Source organism: Gavia stellata, chromosome 13, assembly GCF_030936135.1.
Source record: "Gavia stellata isolate bGavSte3 chromosome 13, bGavSte3.hap2, whole genome shotgun sequence".
In the NCBI taxonomy this organism is placed as follows: Eukaryota; Metazoa; Chordata; class Aves; order Gaviiformes; family Gaviidae; genus Gavia; species Gavia stellata.
The window spans coordinates 24,044,367-24,064,306 of NC_082606.1; the positions used below are offsets into that span (position 1 = coordinate 24,044,367).

The following is a 19,940-nucleotide window of genomic DNA, read 5'->3' on the forward strand; positions in this document are numbered from 1 at the left end:
TGGGGGGGGAACCCAACACTCAAAGCCAAACTGGGGGCTACTGCAATAAAAACCTCCTGGGGTCTGGTGCTGCCGGCGTAGCACGGCGTGGCGTGGCGGCTCTGCGGGGCGTGGGGACGGGTGCCCCCCGGGGCTGACAGGGCTGCCCCGCTCCCGCAGTGCACGGCTCCCTGCGGCGGGGGCATCCAGCGGCGCCAGGTCAAGTGCATCAACACCAAGACAGGGCTGGCCGAGGAGGACAGCAGCCTCTGCGACCACGAGCCCTGGCCCGAGAGCACCCAGAAGTGCAACCCGCAGGACTGCGAGAGCTCCGAGTCGGGTAAGCGACCCTCCTGCCCCTCCTGAAAGCTGAAGGTTTTCTCTTTAGTGTGGTTATGCGCCCCAAGAGCCTGTGTGCCCTGTTTTGGATAAATGCTGCGTTTTGAGGACATGGTGATAATTGGGGAGATATTGGTGTGAAAACCATCCAGCTCTCAGTTAAGGAATATTACCTGGAGAGCGAGTGGCTTCTCCGTCATCAGTTTTATGGAGGAGCGATGCATCGTCCTCCATCACCGTCCTCTGCCGTGGCTGGAGACACTTTTCCACCACACAGCACCGGTGAGGGCTGATGCAGCGACACTCGGGTAGAAACTGAGGTGTGCACTTTTTATGCTCGTGGCGGGTTGTGCAGCAGCGTGACGGGGCGCAGCACGGTGTCACTCGGCGTGCTGTGTGCTAGGGAGGTTTGAATGGCACCGTGTTAGTGGGCATTGGGTGGGCATGCCGTGCACCGCCTGGGTGGTCTGCTGCTCTCTTTGAAGCTGTTCCATGAAATGAAGTAAAGGCCGTGTAAGAACACGGCCCCTTTCTGGATCCAGGAGCTGTAGATGTTTTTTCTAGCCAAGTTTAGACTCATTCTTTATTTTTCTTCTCTCCACATTTCACTCCTCAGTCCCCCCCGATAGTCTGGAGGAGGGCGCCAGCAGTTACTGGCCGTGCTGAAAGACAAGCTACACTCAATTAATTTTTCCGGGGCAGGTCGTGCCCCACGTTCTCCCAGCTGGCCGGTGGCGTGACGCCGTCCTGCTCCCGGGAAGGGACCCCAGGAAGGGCCGTGCAGCCGGCGCCGGCGCAGCAGTGCCCGGGGTGGGACGGGCTGGGTGCCAGGGGCGAGCCCGGGGTCCCGGCACGGGGAAGGGTGGTGGACGCATGGTGCTCACGGTGCTGCCCAACTGGGAACTGGTGCCGGCTGCAGCAAGGGGAGTGATGGGGGAGGAAGGGAAAACCAGTCAGCCCGCTGAAAAGCAGCGTATCTGTGGGAGGATGGAGGGGGTGTTTTGTCCATGAGTTGCGCAAGGCTAGCTTGGCTAATCGATGATTAAGTGGGAATGTCATAACCTTCTATAAATGTCCAGAGCACTCGGCTCTCAAGGGGCCGAGCGTGGTTTTACTGGCACAGACGTGAGCTGGGATGTGCTTGTCGGGGGCAGCAGCGTCACCCAGCAAAGGGACCACCGGCACCCGCCTGAGCGACCGCGCCGGGGGTGGCGCGGGGCGGAGGGGCCTTGTTCAGAAGTAAGGTGTCGTTCAGAAAAAGGAAGCCAGGAGGAAATACCGAGCGATTAATTTCTCTGACCACCAGAAAGCTCTTTAGTGATAAAGTCCCAGAACACAAAACCTCTGAAACAAGCCTGGGCTCTCCACTAGAAAGTCTGATAAAAGACCAGTTCTCCAGCGTCTTTGGGTATGGCCGAGAAGATGCTTCAGCGAGTCAGTCCCGTTTTAACCTGAGCCACGCAGGCTGTCCGCCAGCTTCGTTTACCTGCTCCGACTGCAGCCGCGGTGCTTGGCCGTGCCACGGACACTCGCTTGGCTTCTCCTCGCACCTTCACTCATAGAAATAAGTCCCATGGCACCAGGCAGTTCCCTGTAAGCCAGAAAACTGTGGGCTGCAAGGGTTAACAGCACTTAAAAGGAAAAGCAATATAATGAGAGGATTAGATGTCATTGATATTAGCATGTTAATCATTAATCAACCTTATCTTTTTCATGTGTCTGGACAAAAAAAAAAAAAAAAGCTTTTTGTCGGCTCAGAAAGAAACATTAGACCCTCAGGAGGTTTACTGAACAAAGAGAGGGCTGAGGGCCGGAGCGGGGCGGGAGGGCAGCGGGCGCAGTGCCCGGGGCGCAGGAGCCGGCCCGTGGGCTGCTCTGCAGAGGTCCCCCTCGGCAGCCTGGGACGCCCGTTCTCATCCCGTCAGCTCTTTGTATGTGTCCTGTATTCAGCCGTGTTTCTCCTAAAACCTGTTCTGGAGAGGGCAGAAGCATTGGCTTTGATTAACTGGGATTTGGAGACTGTGACCGCTGGCCTTTGGGATGCTTTTAGCCATTAAATCCCTCCTTTTCGGCAGCTGCGCGACCCTCCTGCGTTTGCAAGTCTGTCGGCAGTTCAACATTTAGGAAATAATTAGTCAGACTCGTTCAAGAAATGATGTGCATTTCCGGCTATTTTTGTCAAGGGAAAATTTCCGTGCCGGGCATGGTGATGAGAGCCGTGGAGCCACGCGGCGTAGCCAAGGTTGTACCAGAATAACCGCTTAGAAGTGTAGGAAGCCCACAAATAAATGCTAAAATCCTGGATTGAAAATGACATAAATGCTCTGGCTGTAGCCCAGGGCAGGAAACGCCTCTTGGAAATACAAACATTTCCTGCCAAACCATGAAGAGGAACAAAACTTTCACATGGCAGGAAATCACAGATGTGTAAATCCACAGGCAGAGGCTCCCAGAAAAGGCATGAACGTAAACTCCAGCCCTTTCCTGTGTTTTAAAGGATCTTTACTGCACAAGATTAATGCAGGCTGGAGTGATTCATGTGTTTATGTTAGAAGCACAAGGAGCCTCTATCTCCTGTAACAGGGAGTGCACCGAGAGCAGCAAAATCGTGTATTTCTCTTTGTGAGCGATCGTGTTCTCGCCAGACACAAAAATGCGAATAACCCCAGAAGAGTTTAAATGTTAAAACCATTATCAGATGATTTTTTAATAGAGATGGAACAGATTAAACATAAACAAACATCTCACCGGCCATCAGCTCTCTTAAATTAAAGGAGGTCGGAATTAATTAGAACCAGAATCCTGTTCTGTCGCCAGGTTATAAATTAATTGATGATTACACAGAAGTTATTTTTAAATGTGCCTGTCATTCTACAGCTGCATCCAGCTGTGAGCAGAGAAGATAGAGTTGGCCATGTCCTTAGATGGCTCCTGGGGAGCATCGGAGCCCGTCGGGCACCCAGATGCCTCTGTGCGATGCACCAGCGGGGCCGGGGACGTTTATTGTACTCCATGCTAAGACGAGGAACTCAAACAAATGCAATGCCAGTGCAGGAACATCTGCACGGGGACTGAGAGCCATTGCTCTCACCCACACTAGCGGCAGCCGGGGAAGCCCTGTGGCTCCTTGCTGGCGTCCGAGGAGGACCTGGCTCTCCTCCTGACAGCACGGCCTGGGCCACAGGAGCGGGAACGGATTTGCTGGACCTTGGGCAGGGCTGCCGGGGAGATAAGAGCAGCCTCCGGCTCAGGAAAGCCTGTTGCCCTCTGATTTCCACCCATGCCTAGCTCCGAGCCCGAGCAGTGCTCTCACACCCACGTCAGCCACTCCTGTTACCAGATCATTTCTTGTAACTCAGAAAGCTGGAAAAAACCCTCACAGCATGTTTATTTCTGTGTTTAAGTATTACACTTTGTTTTATGGCCACCTTGGAAAGGAGCTGAGGAGCAGGTCCCATGTGAGAGCTTGGAGAAACCAGCACCGGTTTATCCAGCAGGTCAAAGAGTCTTAAAACACAAAAGCAGCAACTGCTTTATATTGGAGGACCGCGCAAAAGTTGCCCCGCTGCCGTGAATGTAGCGGCTGTGCCTGCGCCACGGCTTTTGGCCAGACATCATCAGTGACGGGTGAAGCAAGCCTGTTCAGGACCCAAGGCGTGCAGCCCACGGGATGCTCAGCGTGGTAAATGCCATAAAATTAGTAATCTTCCTCGAGCCTGTTTCTCTGAGTCCGATACTGGGTGGGTCTGCGAGTTCCCCAAATTCACACCAAGCAGGTGGTGAGGGGCTGCTTCTTCGCGCTGGCCACGGCACTTTAGCACACATGACCATTCCCCACAAGTGTCTCAGGCTGTAAGTACCAGCGAGGGAAGGGAATCAAGGTAAAGCGTTCAGCTGGCCCGAGGACAAATATGTCTAAGCTGGCCGTGGATACAGTTTCTCTGGGAACGGGTTTCCAGCCAGCGGGAAGGGATGGAGCAGGATGGAGTTCAGCCTTGTGTGGCAGGAGCACAGGGGACCATGTTTGGTGGGGCTGTGAGAGGGGCGATGCCTCAGCGGGGACCGAGGGGCGAAGCCCCCCCTGCACCAGGGACGTGCTGGGGCGAATCCCAGACACCCGGTACCCTCTTCTCCTGCTGCCGTTTGCGGTGCTCCGGGCTCATTATCCAGGGTCTGGTTGTATTTCTAGTTGCCTCAAGATTAATTGGCAATTAAATGTTATATTCCTTCTTGTTTTGAGTAGGGAAATGAAATTATTCATGGTTCTGCATGTAGCTGAATTTGTCCGCAAGGGATACGTACTAGAAATAATTGCAGTAAATTCCAAGTTTCTCATTTGAGCATGTAAGTCTGTATCCAAGTGGCAAGACAGGGAGGTGCTGCTGAGCGAGTCATTAAGTGCCCTTTATTTACTGCCAATTAACAGCAGCCATCAATGAAAAATGGGTGTTTGGGAAAGGATTCCCCATTTTTATTAAATGTAGGAGAAATGAATGTTTACACATTTTAGCTTATGGAGAAACAGGCTTTCAATGACATGGGCTGGCAGAGGCTGCTCAGGCATCCCGCATCGGCCCTTCCTACTGAGCGAGTTGATGCAAATGCCGGGTCCGAGCAGTAACGGTGCTGTGCAGGTCCCCCGTACCGCGCCCAGCCGCCGATCCACCCCGGCGCACCCACCCTGTGTCTGCACAGCGGGCCGGCACGGCACAGCTCCCGTGAAAACCTGGGCAGTGGGAGAAAAAACCGTAATAACCGTCAGGCAGAGGGAGCGGGAAAGACACGTTTCCTCGCCCCGACGAGAACAGTACCGTTTCCTTACTGCAGCGCTGCACGCTTTTTATGTGAATGGCCTTGGTTTGGCCAGTGGCAGTGCGAGATGCTTCTCCTCCAGCCGTGGGAGATGCTTCTCCTCCAGCCGTGGGAGATGCTTCTCCTCCGGCAGTGGGAGATGTTTCTCCTCCGGCGGTGGGAGATGCTTCTCCTCCCTCCTTCTTGGCAACCGCTGAGTAGATTTAAGTTTCAGAAAGCATAAATCACAAGGGACCTCAGCAGCCAGTGCAAGCAATTAAGAGGATACAAGAATCTGCTGCTCATCTGCCTTGGGTGTGTGGGCACGGGGCACCCTGTGCGGGCACCCAAGAGACCCGGCGGGTGCAGGAGGGGCTCCTCTGCCAGGAGCCTCTTGCCAAGCCTCCCATAACAGCCTGCCAGGGGGGAAGCAAAGCCTAATCCCAACAACAAAAGATTAACCCTTACTTAACTTTTTTGAAAACTCTCCAGAATACATCAAAGGCATATTTTTCCATGCGGAAAAAAGACCTTCAGCAGAGAGGATATTGGCCTTGGCCTTGAAGTGCTAAAAATGGGGAAAGCAAGGACAAAAAAGAAGAAATGGTGCTTTACCCGTGGCTGGAGGAACAACTGCGCTCAGCCACCGCAGTCGTGCGCTGGGGGTCCTGCCTCAGTCTTTCCCCTCCGTCTTGAGGTAGAGGAGGGCTGAGTGCTGCCGCCAAGCACCCTTACCCTGCCCGACCGTCACGTTAAAGAAAGGCAAAACAAGCAAAGGCTCCGTAGATGGGGAGGGCCGTCTCCTCAAGCCCGATTGCTCCGGGCAGGGCTGGCTGGGGGAAGCTCTGGGCACGGCGCGTTTAAAGCGGTTTTGGGTTTTGGAGAGGAAGGCAGGGTCATGTTCAGCGACTCTTTTCGGCAGAGTTGGCTTTTTCTCCCCCTCCCTGCACTCACGAGAAGGAAGGGGAAGGCAACGCAGAGCGTAGGGAGAGTCCTGGCTCTGCCGCAGCTCTTCGGAAATGAGAATTTCTCTCTGTGGGATCCAGAGACTCTAAAAAATGGATAATCCCTCTGAACCTCTTAGAGAGCACCGGCATTCCCCTCCCTCTGGCCGGTAATCCCCAGGCTGGATGCTCAGGGGGTGTCGATGGGAGCTCCGTGACGGCGCTGGGGCAGAGCGAGGCGTGCCGAGACTGGAAAACTGGTGGGTTTTAGTGCTTTTCTCCCAGTTTTCCAAGCCACGGCCGTGTCGATGCCTGCCCGCGCAGGCAAACCTGGCAGCGGAGCACACATGGCAGGCACGCTGACCAGCGCCTGCAATGAAACGTGCTGCCTTCGCCGGTGCGCGTTCCCAGGGGAGCGCACCGCGGGCCCCGGAGCAGGAGCCTGGGATAATACTTGTTAAATTCGGCACTGGCTCTGAGAGCATCCCAAAGGCCAGAGGTCAGCAGCTTAATTCTCCGGTTTTGCTAGCTCAGCTCTAAGCTCAACCTTTCCTTGTTTTTACAAAACCTGTTCCAGGAAGTTTACTTTTACTGAGCATAAAAGTAAATGCTTAGGTCTGTATAGCAGAAGCTTAAATGAAATTTAAAGCGACTTCCACGCCAACTTAAAAAAACAACCCAAAAAAAGTGGGGGTTTTCAGTTTCTAATATGCTGACTTAGCCTGGATTTTAAAAGCCCTGCTTTAAGCTATTTCTTTAGACTAAAATTTGGCATAGACTTGAACACTGGAGCGTATGTTCAAATGAAGTGTTAGGATTATACATGAAAAAATTGTTAATAGAAAAAAATAACAGAAAAAGGATTAAATGAAAATTGGGTCAATTCTGTAGGGACCCTCTCTGAAGAGCTGACAAATTAAGTGCTTATTACAGCTTCCCTTGCCCAAGACCAAATTCCAGGGAGGAATCACGAGCTCAGCCAAGATTTTCAGACCTGAGCTTGACCCCGCACACATCCATGCTTGAGACGCTACATCAGACCGAAGCACGGCCCGATCTGGAAAAATGACGAGCGCTCAACAACTCCCATTGACTTCACGTTATTGAAATGCTTTGGAAACCCGGAGTCCTGCTGCGGGGTCTGGTGTAAGGTCAGCCGAGTAGTTGCAGCAATGCCTCCAGCCAAGGGTGGTGGCTCTTCTCCACCCTCCGCTAAGCCCATCCCAGCTGTTATTCCGCAGTAGGCGCGTACCTTTGCAGATAACGCGGTGTACAAAGAGAAGCAACTCCTGGCAGGAGACCGATGGCCTTATTTACGCCTGGGTATGGCTCTGGGTAGCGCAGGTAGGGAATTTCCGTATCAGCGCCCAGCGCGTTGACCCGTTGGAAAGGGATCAGAAAAGAGCTAAACCATCACCTCTGGTCCTGGAATGCTACTTTCCAGGGAGAGGCTCCAGAAGCCTAGCCTTTACAGCTCTTTCAAGGGAAGGCAGGCGGCAACTTGGTTGCGATCCATAAATAGCTTTCTAGGAAGACCGTTGCGATAAGCGGAGGGCTCATGAATAGAAACGAGCCCAGCAAGGCACAGCGACAGCCGGCTAAAAATACCGAGGCGCTCGGCGGGGGTCTGCCTCAGCATGGCATCCCCCAGGAGCATCGCCCCGGGACTGCAGCGCCGACCCTCCGAGATGCCGGTGACATTCCTATCCATCCACGCCATGGAGTTTTTACTGCTGTTACACTTGCTCCGTGCAATGCAGCGAATAATTAACCCCCCGGAGCACGCCAGCCCCTGTCCGTGCCTGCCAGGAGCCGTCCCTGTGTTCTCCATCTCTCCTACTCCATATCGCTTCCAAAACCAGCAACTCAAAACACGAGCTTATAAATCCCGCGGAAGCACATGTTGGGCAGGTGGGGGTTACCCAGCGGTCCTGCCCCGCTGAAGAGTAAATGCTTACCGACTCGTGCACGAGGGGAGAGGTGGCTGGGATCGGTGTGCTAAGCCGGAGCTTGGCACCAGTGCGTTTTAAGGCACAGCTCAGCTGATGCACCCTGGTATTGCCGTCGCCAGCCGTTGGGGGCAGGAGGGGGATTCTCCGGGCTGACATGTCCTCAGGCTTTTCTCTCTCATCAGACACCCCAGAGGTGTTTGAGGGTCCCTGCTTGAGACATCCCTGTCCTGCAGCACGTGCAAACGGGAATACATGTATTCATGTGCTCGAATGTCCCGATGCGAAAGGGCTCTGGGGGTTCAGGGGAGACCATGCGGAACCGCAGAGATGCTCTTGGGGAGACCGTCTCTGAGACTCTGATGGAGCATCGCACGAGTAAACTCTTCCTTTTTCCCGACCGGCGCTGGTGCTGTCGCGTGGCGTGGCTGCTCTCGCCGCAGGTCTGGGGACGTGCGCCGCTCCCGGCCCATCCCTCTCTGGGCTTCACAGCAATTTCTCGTCCGCTCTGCTCAACCAGCAGGAAAAATCCGCATTGTCCCCCAGCGCCCAGGGGGTTAGACCAAACCCCAGCCCAGGAGTGTGATGCCGGGCCAGGATCCGGTGCTTGGTCCCAGTCCATCAGCAGCTGTTGGATCTGCCAGCGCTGGCAGACAGCAGCTTCTGTGTTAAATGGTTTCTTCAGGGCACAGGGACACTATTGCCGGGCAGAAATAGCTGTTGCTCGAGAGGAAGAGAGGAAATACCTCTACTGAAATAGAAAATTAATTTTAGACCAGTATAGTGACCTCCTTACTGACAGGCTGGTGGGGGGTGAGGGCTGTGATTGAAATCCCAAACAGGAGGAAAAGTCTCTGTTCTGCATCTGCTGTGTCCTTTGCATTAACCGCTGCAGATCGCCTTGTCCGTGGGAATCGGGGCAGCAGCCTTTCCCTGAGCAACGCCTTTTGTTTGCAGAGGGGAGATGGCGAGGGGTAATGGTCAGCGAGAGCTCCCCCCAGCTCACTCCCGGTGTTTCCCCAGCATCAAAGTGTCCTGAGAAAGACCAAAGCCCATCTTCTTGCCCCGTTTCCAGGTCTGCTCAGCATGGTCCTGGGCGGAGGGTGCGCCGGGGAGAGGCAGCGCGGGGGGACCAGGGGGTGCTGGCCCTGCATGTCCGCCCCAGGGAGCATCGACTGCCCTTTTTCAGAGAAGAGCTGTCATTTATTTCAATCACTCGTATGGGAGGCAAAATTAGAGCTGATGTAATTTAAACGAGTCTTACAACCTGGGTGAGGTGCTGGAGGCTCAGTGAGGCACATGCGTGTTTTGAGATAAAGTAGAAAAGGAGGAAATTAAAAACAAAGGCAAATCAACTATTTATGCTTATAAACAACGCATATTTGGTGATGGGTCTCTGCTGCTGTAACTAAGCCGAGCTGCAGCCTGTTTGAGCCCGGCCTGGCTGGCGATGGAGCTGGGAGCTGCTGGGGCTGATTTCTGCAGCCTCTGCTGATGGCGCAGGAAAGGGCCATTCCCTCCTCGCCATGTCCCACGCCATCCCGCGGGATGCACAGCGCCGTGGTTTGCACCACACTGTGGTTTGCACCGCGCCATGGTTTGCACGCGGCGGCAGGTGCGAGGGCGTTTCGGGGTGCTGGGACGTTCCGCCCTGTCGCACCCCGAGGGCAAGGTCTTGCGTCTCCCCCCGCTGCAGACCGGAGCGCTGGACCAAGTGCCCCGAGGACCTGTCACTCCCGGCCCCGGAGGGGGATTTGTGATTTCCAGACTGTTTGCAGAGAGGAAATGGTTTCTGCAAACAGTTTGCTCAGCCTGCGAGTGACTCAGCCGGGGAGGCCGGGCTGTGACCCACGGCCACCACTGCTGCAGCTGGTCCTGGCGCTGCCCCCCCAGCGGGGACGGGTGCTGCCCCCCCAGTGGGGCTGGGTGCTGCCCCCCCAGCAGGGATGGGTGCTGCCCCCCCAGTGGGGTTGGGTGCTGCCCCCCCAGCGGGGACGGGTGCTGCCCCCCCAGTGGGGCTGGGTGCTGCCCCCCCAGCGGGGACGGGTGCTGCCCCCCCAGTGGGGCTGGGTGCTGCCCCCCCCGCAGGGATGGGTGCTGTCCCCCCAGCGGGGACGGGCGCGGGCGCTGGAGCAGCGGTTCCCAAAACAAAGCCCGTCCTCGAAGCAACGCCGATGTTGTTTTGAGGTTTGCGAGACACCTGCAGGAAGCAGACCAGATGATGTGGGTTCTCAAAATAATCTAAACACAATGCAAAGATAAATGAATTATCGCCTTTCCGCCGCCTTCCGCTGGCATTGCGGGGAAGGGGCTGGGGACTGGGAGGAGACGTCGTTGCGGGGGGTTTGTCTCCTCTCCCAGGCCTCCAGCACAGACCCTCCTCCCCAGGAGCGAGCCCCGGGCTCAGCCCTGCTCCCCCCATGGTTTTGCTCCCCTGGGAAGATGCTGCAGAACTGTAGACAGCAGCAGAGGTGTTATTGCTGCTGGCAGTTAGAAATAACGAGGATGCTCGGTACCCAGATGAGGGTGGGCTCTGCATTTGGTGAGGTCTGTCTTTGTCTCTGCCAACCACATGCCAATATTCACACCAAACGCCTGATGATAACCGTGCCGGCAACACCGGCAGTAACGCTGTCCTTGCCCTCTCGCCTCCCTTCCAGGCTTCGTCTGCGAGCGTGACCGCTTGACGTTCAGCTTCTGCCAGACCCTGCGGGTCCTGGGAAGGTGCCATCTCCCGACGGTCCACCTCCAGTGCTGCCAAAGCTGCCGCCAGCACGGGCACCACGTGGCGTCCGACCGGGACCGCGGGGACGAGCGTGCCTCCAGGAGGTGACAGGATCGTCCCCGAGGGCGAGAAGGGCCAGGACCCACGACAGCTCCCAGAGCAGCGCGGCGGCGGCGGAGGGAGCTGGGTCACAGCCAGGACTCGCGGCTCTGCCTCGTCCCGCGGCAGCGCCAGACGGTGCCGCCCGCGAGCCGCGCGGTGCTCTTTCAAAACACGGGGAAGGCTTGATTTCTTTTATTTGTGCTACACTATAACGGTGCTCAAACCATCGGTCTGAAAAATAAGGTCTGGCGTGGGCTGGGCGTGCAGGTCCCCCTGGTCCCGCGGGAGATGTCGGGGCAGCCGGGACCCTCCATCGGGGTCACGCTGCCACTGGGCGACCAGCGGGGAAACATTTTGGGGAAGGGAAACCGAAAGCAGCAATAATTTGGGGGAGACCTCTCAGAAAGGCTTATGGTGCTATCATTTGACATTTTCAGCCTCTTGATGGTGTTGGCAGGCCAGCACGAAACTCTTGACTTTTATTATTATTTTTATATATATGAAGGGAGCATCTAGCATTCCACCAGTACAGCCGACCATTTGGATTAGGTTTTTTCCTTAAGGGACTTGAAGCTGGCAACCCATTTCTGTAATACTTATTAAAATGTTTACGCACTGAAGCTAAATAGCCGTAATTTAAGAAATGGAGACAGGGCAGAGGCATGAAGTATCGGCTTTAGTTACCCCCACGAGCCCAGGGCTTGCGGTGTGTGCGAAGGCTCCGTACCCTCGTCTGCCCGCTGCTGGCTTTGTGTGCCAAAGCCATTGCCCGTTCCACTCTGGGGCAGAGGGGACGGTCAGGGACACCAAGGCACGAGTGAAATGATGCGTTGGGTTTGGGGTCAAAGAGCGCATTCCCTTGCATGTGTTTGTGAAGGAGAGGGAAAGCTGCTCCGGCCCCGTAGTGAGCAGCATCCCCTCCACTGCATCCTTCCTCGTGAGCAGCAAAGTACTTACACACCTGCATTTCTGTATGCGGTTACGGCGTAGCAGTTTAATGGTTGGTTAAGGTGTTCTTCTGTGTTCTTACAAGCTAAAAACCTTGTTTTCCTGCTTATATAGATTCACTTCTGTTAAGGTTAGTTGATTCTTCTAACTAGAATATCCGATATTGTACAAGGAGCGGCACTTGGCTGGCACAGACCTTACCGCCGGGTCCGGGGGTGTCGTATGTTAATCCCTCCCTGCCTTCAGGAGGATCTGCTGTTAGGTCAGTCCCCAGAGGAGGGTCAGGAGCATTTCGGTAGGAATTTCTTTCCGTATTACTCTTCAGCCTATAGAGGATGCCCAAAAACCGGGAGACCGTGAAGGCAATCCTACTTGCATTGAACGGCGAAAGGCTCCAGCCCAGCGTCGGCCGCGCCGTGCGTGCAATGCGGTCGCACAGCCCGGGCTGCGTTTCTTCTTCACCTGTGCTGTAGGGAAGAATGTTCAGTCCCCGAACGGGGGAAATTCCTGCGTGTAATTTGGATGTAAAACACAAGCCATGATTTCACTATTTGTGTTTTATTCCTTTCCAACGTGGTGTAAATTTTTACGTTTCAAGAGCCTGTGTTCAGTCCTGTTTTCTTTCTCACCGGCACCATCTGTCCCGTGCTTTCGTCACGCTCCCAGGGTTTGCTAAGGGGTAGCTGCTAAATGTGTTGGGGTTTAATGGCTATAGCTCACGAGTGTGTTAAATTAAACAGTTGCCGAAGGAAATGGAAGGGTTTCATATTTTCTCTTCCCCTTGGGGAATCTTGAGGGATTTTTCACTGAAAATGCAGTTAAGTGGGAGACGGTTTAGGTACTGGCAGCAGCGGGGGTGTGATTGCTCTCTTAGCTGCAGCAGAAGGGGCAATCAGTTTGCATCTGAAAATCATTTAAGCTGCCGTTTGCAAGTGGGATTTGTGTGACCGAAACGTGAGCTGGGTCGATGGGTAAATGCTGGCAGCCCGCCGGTGACTCGCAGGTCGGAAGGCTTCAGCCCCTGCCTCGTGTTGATGCCCACTCCGGTTTTGCAAATCGATCCATTTCAGCGCTAACCCCGCCTGGTGAGCCTCGCCTGCGGCACCCGTCCGTCCGCAGGGTCACATCCGCGGCCGGCACGAGGGCACGGGATAATCCCTCCCCGTGAGAATGAGCCAAACACATTGCACCGTCTGGGCAACGGTGTTGGGAATGCCGGAGAAGCAATTGCAGCCAAGGGGAAGACCGTAACGGCAGCTGCCGTTTCATAAATGCTTCAGCCTGGCCAAACATAAACCTCTGGGAATACGCTGATGAAACAGGCCCTAAATCAAAGGCACTGCGCTTCTGCAAGAGCTCGGCGCACCGCGTGCTGTGCAGCAAGCAGGTTTTCATGTTGGCCCGGCAGTGTTTCACGCACCCTCGAGCGGAGCCGGTCCCTGAGCATCCCCCGCCGGCACAGCCACAGCTGCCGGATCGCAGCCAGAGCACGATGCCCACCAGCGCCTTCGTGTCCCTGCAGCCCCGACCGGGTTGGGTCTCTGCGGCACAGGGAACCGCGGCAGCTGGGGAAAACCTTGCTATTTCAACCCGGAAACCTTTCTGAGTCAAGAAGGGCCAAGCCCGACGTGTCTGAAGCCTCGGGGTTTGCAGGGCAGAGGCGGGCACCCCGGCTCTGCGATGACTTTCAGCTGTCACAACACAGCGGCGGGGCCGGGGCGTCCTTCTGGGAAGGGCTGAGCAGAGCCAGTTCCCAAGCGCTCGGACCGGGAGCAGCAGGAATTAATGTAAACCAAAAGCGTGGCCAGCCCCCGAGCCCAACGGCTCCCAAACTGCGGAGGTTTCGGGTGGGCGCTGAGGCTGGAGAAGTTTGCATCGCAGTGTGGGAATCTCTCTTGGAAGGGCATTTCAGCTGATTCTTAGCCACATAATAAGCCAGATCTCCTGCAAGCACATGAATTCTTTTTTAAGCAATAATCACACATGTTTTGCTTAAATACCTGCAACATTTTCTTTTAATGAGACGCCTACGTCTTGGAAAATGGACTGCAGCTGTAAGTGAAAAACTCTCCAGATTTGGTGCAGTGCTGAGTCTCCGGTCCTGCCATCGCGAGCTCTGACATGTCTGACGGCAAAATCTGCTTTAAGCCACGGGGACGCAGGAGCACGTGCGTGCAGAGCTCCTCGCTTCCTCTCGCAGCAAAGCCAGACCCTTCCCAGGAGCAGATCTGGATATTTGCTTGCTCAGCTTTTAGTACCCGTGTGTTCACTTGCTCCTTGTGACCAAGGAACTAACTAGACGTGCCTTTTTTTTCTTCTTTTAAAGACACTTTTATTAATGTGTCGACACAAGAAAGATGTTACTTTAGAAATAACTGCTGCAGTAGTGTGGAAAGGAAAGCAGGAAAGTGATTATGAATCAAAATGTGTTTGAAATAGAAAGATGCTTTTCCCTGGGGTATCTAGGGACGGTTTGCCAGGAAAGCGAGTTTATCCTTTTTGCCAGGTTAATTAGAGCAGAGTATGAAAGAGAAAAGCAAGAATGGTGATGGTTGGACTTGATGATCTTACAGGTCTTTTCCAACCTTAGTGATTCTGTCACTCTGTGAATATCTCGGCCCCCACCGCAGAGGTCCCCAGGTTCTACGGCCGGCACGGCCGCTGTCCTTCAGCCAGGCGCCGGCAGAGCAGAAGGAAGCCACCACGGCCAGCTTCCCTGCCCGTGATGCACCGGTCATGCCGAGAACACACGTGCGTTTGACCGGAGACCCCGGCAGAGCCTTCCCCTCCGAGCCTCCCAAAGAGCCCTGGCTATGACCAGCGCAGACAGAAGAAAAGCCCTAAATCATGCTTTTCTTTAGGGATACAGGATGCGTGGTGACCAGGATGTATTCACTTTGTCATTCTAAGATACTTTTGGTTCATTACTTCAGAAAGACCCCATTGAAGACCAACGCTGCAGAACTCGCATGCTTCATTTGGCACACAGTAAACGGGGGGATTCCCACTCATTGTGAACCGCAGCAATGGGGGGGTCGAAGTCCCTCTGACCTTTGGCTGCTTGGTTTTACTTGGCCCGTTTGAAAAACATTTGGTTTCTCCGCTAAGCTGTCGGAGGCTACAGGGAATTTTGTTCTTGCAGCCTGGTCGCCTCCCAGCACCGGCTGGACGTCTGCGCTGGGTTAATGGGAGCGGTGGGCTGGTTTTTAAGGCAGGAATGCACATTTATACACACCTAGGTAAGCTTAATTACAACAGCTACCGATACCAGAGCTACATCTCCACTTTCAAATGAGTTGTTCTTAAAATTTTGTGTCATTGAAGACTTTATTTGGGTGCATGGCATAGACCGTGCCTTCCTCTGCAGGCGGCTCAGGCTGACTGAGACCTGCTGGCTGCTGTCTCTGCGCGCACACATTTATAGATACACATATATACACATATATAGGTATGTATTCAGCAGGACCCCTTGCTGCCACCACTGCTAGGATAGGGAATTGGGAAAGCACAGGGGAGGTGTAAGGAGTTGGCTTCAGCAGCTGGAGGGTCCCTGGGCTCCACTTGCCACAGCGCCGGCGGGGGGGGACGTGGGGCTGCAGCTGAAAAAGAGCAGAAATCACCCGGACGTTGAGGATGGAGGAAGAAACTAACTGCTTTGGGCAACACCGTGCGATACGATCCACAGCACAGGGCTGCCGTTCGTCCCGTGCTCGGGTGGCTTTCTAGCCCCAGTCTGCCTGGGAGTCGTCAAGCTGATTTGTCAGTAAGAATAATTCCTTTTATTTAATAAAAGACAGAAATAGAATTTATTTTTATGTTTAAGAGCATTTTCAAGGAAATAAGTGGCTCAACCAGCAACAGAAAGCAGATAATTTACTGCTGTCCTGCACCTCCCTCTTTGGCCTCTGCGTGGGAACGCCTCTCGCCTCTTTGCATTCGCTCCCCCCCGTACTGCTGAACTGGGGAAAGGCTCTAAATGCACCTTCCCCGTGAGCCAAATCTTTGGTAAATGCTCAACTGCACTGGAGCTGGAAAACAACTGTCCCTTCCCATTCAAATGGCTTCATCCCCCGGGACTTCGGAAGGGAGAGGCAGGAGGGATCCGGATGGATCCCGCTCCCCCCAGCAGCCATGGCTTTTTGGACAAAAGTTGTGAAGCTCTGTCTTAAAATGGTTCCCGTGGGATTAGCAAATCTCGGGTGCCAGAGGGGGTCCCGAACTCAAGGGCCCTGTAAGTGCCCGAGGAAGGTCTGGGAGCATCCCTCCGCAGGGATCTCCAGGCTGGCTATCGATCCCAGGGCAGCCGCCTTCTGTGCTGCTTTAAAAACCAAACCCCGAGTGTTTCAGCAGCTCACGAAGGAGGGGAGAGTTGAGGGGAAGGGGAAGATAAAATTCTAAGTCCTGGGAAAATACTAAAAAGATAAAACCCAACACAACCCAAATATAGAATGTTAAAACCAGAAATTTAGGCAACTAAAGCTTCACAATGACTAGAAACTTCCTAAGAGGTTGCACTCAGCTTCTAGATTTTAGATTTATCCACTCCACCGCTTCCCAAAGCAATCCGATGCCCAAGCTGCCTTGGAAGTCGGGCTGAGTTGCTTTAGGAAATAAAGGCAGACGTGGTCCGGCCGAGCCGTCCTCCGCCTGCTCCTTTCCCCGTGCCCCCAGGGCACCTCGCTGACCCCGGCCCCCCCGTACGCTCAGCCCCAAGCTCTGACAGACACTCCTAAGTAGTTTTTTCCTATATTTTCCACAGAGGAAACAGAACAAACAGTATGTTTTTAAAAGAGGATTTCAGCTAAGTTTCCTGAAATCTATTGTAATTACAAAACGGGGAGAATTGCTCACAGGTTTCACTTGCCGTTTTCTGGAGCCAATCAACCCTAAAGCGCGGGTTTCAAATGCTCTGCTCAGATGTGGTTTGGTAGCTGGGGGCTGTTTGAGCAGCTCGGGATGCACAGGGGCTGGATGGGATGCAGAGGGGCTGGATGGGATGCAGAGGGGCTGGATGGGATGCAGAGGGGCTGTATGGGATGCAGAGGGGCTGGATGGGATGCAGAGGGGCTGTATGAGATGCAGAGGGGCTGTATGGGATGCACAGGGGCTGTATGGGCGGCTCGGACCAAACCAGAAGACAATTTAAGTTTAGTGCAAATACAGGGTGACCCAACCCCCTTAGCCAGGCCACTTGCTCCTTCAGAGTAATATTTAAACCTGGTCAGTTGACTATTTTTGTTACAGAAATACTGACTTCAGTGAAAGACCTTTCCTCCCAAATTTTGCTGGTTTCCAGCCTGCAGCTGTGGCTCCCGTTCAAACCGTCCTGACATCCATGAAACTGAACTTCCAAAGGACTTTGCCTGGTTTTTTTCAGGACCAATTGCAAATAGAAAACCTCCCTGAAATATTCTCTGTTTCTCCCTAGGCTTTCGGTTTGTGCTTTTATTTATAAACATCCGATTTTGCTACAGGTCAGCCCTGCAAACCATTGACATCAAGACACGGTTGGGGCTGGCCGTGCTCAGCCCTGGGGAGGCACCAGGGTCCACGCCTCTTCTCCCACCTCTGCCCAGCGTCTTCTTGGTAGCCTTTTCTCACCCCACCCTTATCAGAGGTAGGATTAAACTGGCCATCTCCGCACCGCGTCCGTCAGGGGAGCTGGATCCAGCCCAGTTTCGGGAGGCAGATGGCAGGCGTGATTTAAGAAAAAGTTTCGCAAGATGTGATGTAGCGGGCAAGGAAGAATGTGGGACAGAACTGGGCTGGGATCCAGTGGGGAATTTGTGAAGAAGGCTTGTGACTATAAAAGGAGACCGAGGCTGGTGGTGATAAACCAGGGGAAGACGGAAGGAGGGTGGTCAGACCGAACGCCCTGCCCTGCAGCTGCGAAGTCTGCACCATTACCTGCCCCAGTGTTTTGGGCTGTTTGGGCAAGGCTTGTCCCCACGTGGTGATGGTGGGACAGGGAACAGGAGAGATTTGGAAAGGTAGGTGCCAAGCAGAACTATCAGATGTAACTGTAATAGTGAGGCCTTCTAAAAGAAGCTGAGCCCAAGGTCTTGTCCATCAGCACAGCTTAGTTGAAGGAAGGTGCTTACAGATGTTCATCAGTGGAAACTTGTGCTGAGCTCAGCCGCTCCGCCGGAGAGGCTTCCCCAAGTGAAGGAAGACCTGGAAAACCAAATGAGACGAGGAGCTGCTGAAACTGAAGCTCTAGGGACACGCCGACAAGCCTGGTGTCTTCAGCCAGGGTGGCAGGGAGAGGCTGCAGGGGCACGGCAGGCGCTCGGCAGTGGCATCGGCACTGCCGATGATGGGAAGAGATGTTGGGTGCTCTCCAGCCCCACAGGCACCATCGGGCTGCGATTGCCCGGGGACTGGGTAGGGCTGTCCTGCAGGGTTTCTTTTTCCGGGGGAAAGGAAGGAATGGGAGTATTTGAAACAGCCACCTCGGCTGGGTGACAGGGAGATGGGCGACTGGGAGGTGGGTGGCCAGGAGATGGGTGACCGGGAGATGCATGACCAGCGGCAGCGTCCCGGCAATCAGCAGCAGGATGGTGCCTGCAAACACTTTGAGACTGATTGCAGTGTCGCAGGAGAACCTGTGCAAGGAAAGCGTTAAGGCAGTAACCTGTAGCTCGTGTTTTGCTGTTGCTTCTATTTATTCTTCGGGATCTCCTGAGAGCCTCCCTGAGAGGAGCCACAGGCTTTTGGCTTCAGATTAGAAATCAGACCTTGTGCCTCCCCTGGTCACCTCCAGACGTTTCCAGAGCCGGAGACAGGAAGGAACTGAGGGCTTGTTAATTGGGAAGCAGTAGGCATTTTATGGAGGAGGTTGTTTGTGTCTCTTATTAACAATAACACTTAAAATGCTTCCGCATCTCAAGACGCAGTTGGGTCACCCCGTCAGAGCAGCTGTGTTTTGCAGGCTCTCAAACCTTACCCAAGTGCTTCTGTCCGGACCAGATGATCTCAGCGGGAGTACTTTAATCCCCAAAGAGCCTGAGGGGTGACCAGTCCTTCATCAGCTGCAACGACCGGTGAGGGATGCGGTCCGCCGGTGACCCGAGCACGTGCGGAGGCAGCACAGGCCAGACGGACCAGGAATAGCTCACAGCGTCCATCCATGCCTCTTCACCTAGGAATAAGAGATGTTTTTATTTTCTCTTGTTCTTAAAACCTCTAGCCCTTGTGCTACACAGAAAGGTTTCACAAGCACAACCTCAAGGGTCAGAAAAGCAAAGGCAGGATGGCAAGAAAATAAGTTGAAGAATTTAGCTGTTTTATCTTTTTTTGGCTTTTATATGGCAGCCGATCGCTGTCAGCTGCTCAGGGTGTTGAGCGCGGGCAAGGGAACAGCCATCGTCCGACCGCTTCAGGGTGCCGAACCCCGGCACCACCAGCAAGTGCTCCAGCAGGTCACGGCTGTCCCGGGCTGCCCGTGGCAGGCAGCGGGCAGGCAGAGGGACGTTCCCAGTGGGAAGTAAAGCAGCAGAAAACAGGAGGAAAGCAAGGGGAGAGAAATAAGCTCTTCCTTGGCCACATAGCTGGTACCAAAGCATGGCATGCTTTGCTCACCCAGGGAGGTCACTTTTGACAAGAAATTAAAGAAAGCTGTTTCACACATGTGTCGAAGGAGGGGCGAAGGCGGGGGGGCTGCACAGCCCAAGTCGGAGCTAATACAGCCACCGCTCGCCTCCCCGGGACCCTCAGTTGCTGACCTGCATTTGTGCTTTAAGGAAAGCTCGACATGGCTGGATGTAAGTATTTAGAAATACCTGTTCGCTAAAAATAGCTGTATCTATATGCCGCTGCTCTGGTGCCGTCTGCAGTGACTAATAGTTACAGCCCCAGATAAGAGGGGAAGCCAACAGTCCCTTTGCCTCACGGCTTACACCTCACTTGCGAGGGCTTGCAGCCCGGTGATCTGGGATTGGAAACATGATTTCTAATCTGGTATGTCCTGCCTGGAAAAATAGAAGCTGCTATAAATCCCTTTGCGTGCGACAGGAGCCTAGCAGAGGGGCGGAAGGACGATCCTGGCCCTTCCTAGAGGAATTGGAGATGGGGAATGGCTTTTGCCTCTGTGCTGACGCTGCGGTCTGAGGCTGTGCTGGGCAAGGCAGAGCTGCGGGGCAGGAGCTAAACCTGGCCTCGGGA

At 54.3% G+C, this 19,940-nt stretch overlaps 1 protein-coding gene across 1 annotated transcript in view; it reads left to right on the forward strand.

Moving 5' to 3' along the window:
• ADAMTS7 (ADAM metallopeptidase with thrombospondin type 1 motif 7) overlaps positions 1-10,845 on the forward strand; it is a 50,853-nt gene extending 40,008 nt beyond the window's left edge. The window contains exons 23-24 of the mRNA XM_059823763.1: positions 160-319; positions 10,663-10,845. Of these exons, the coding sequence (XP_059679746.1) occupies positions 160-319; positions 10,663-10,835 (333 nt within the window). The 3' untranslated portion in view covers positions 10,836-10,845. The remainder of the gene's footprint in view (positions 1-159; positions 320-10,662) is intronic.
• Positions 10,846-19,940: the final 9,095 nt, after the last annotated feature.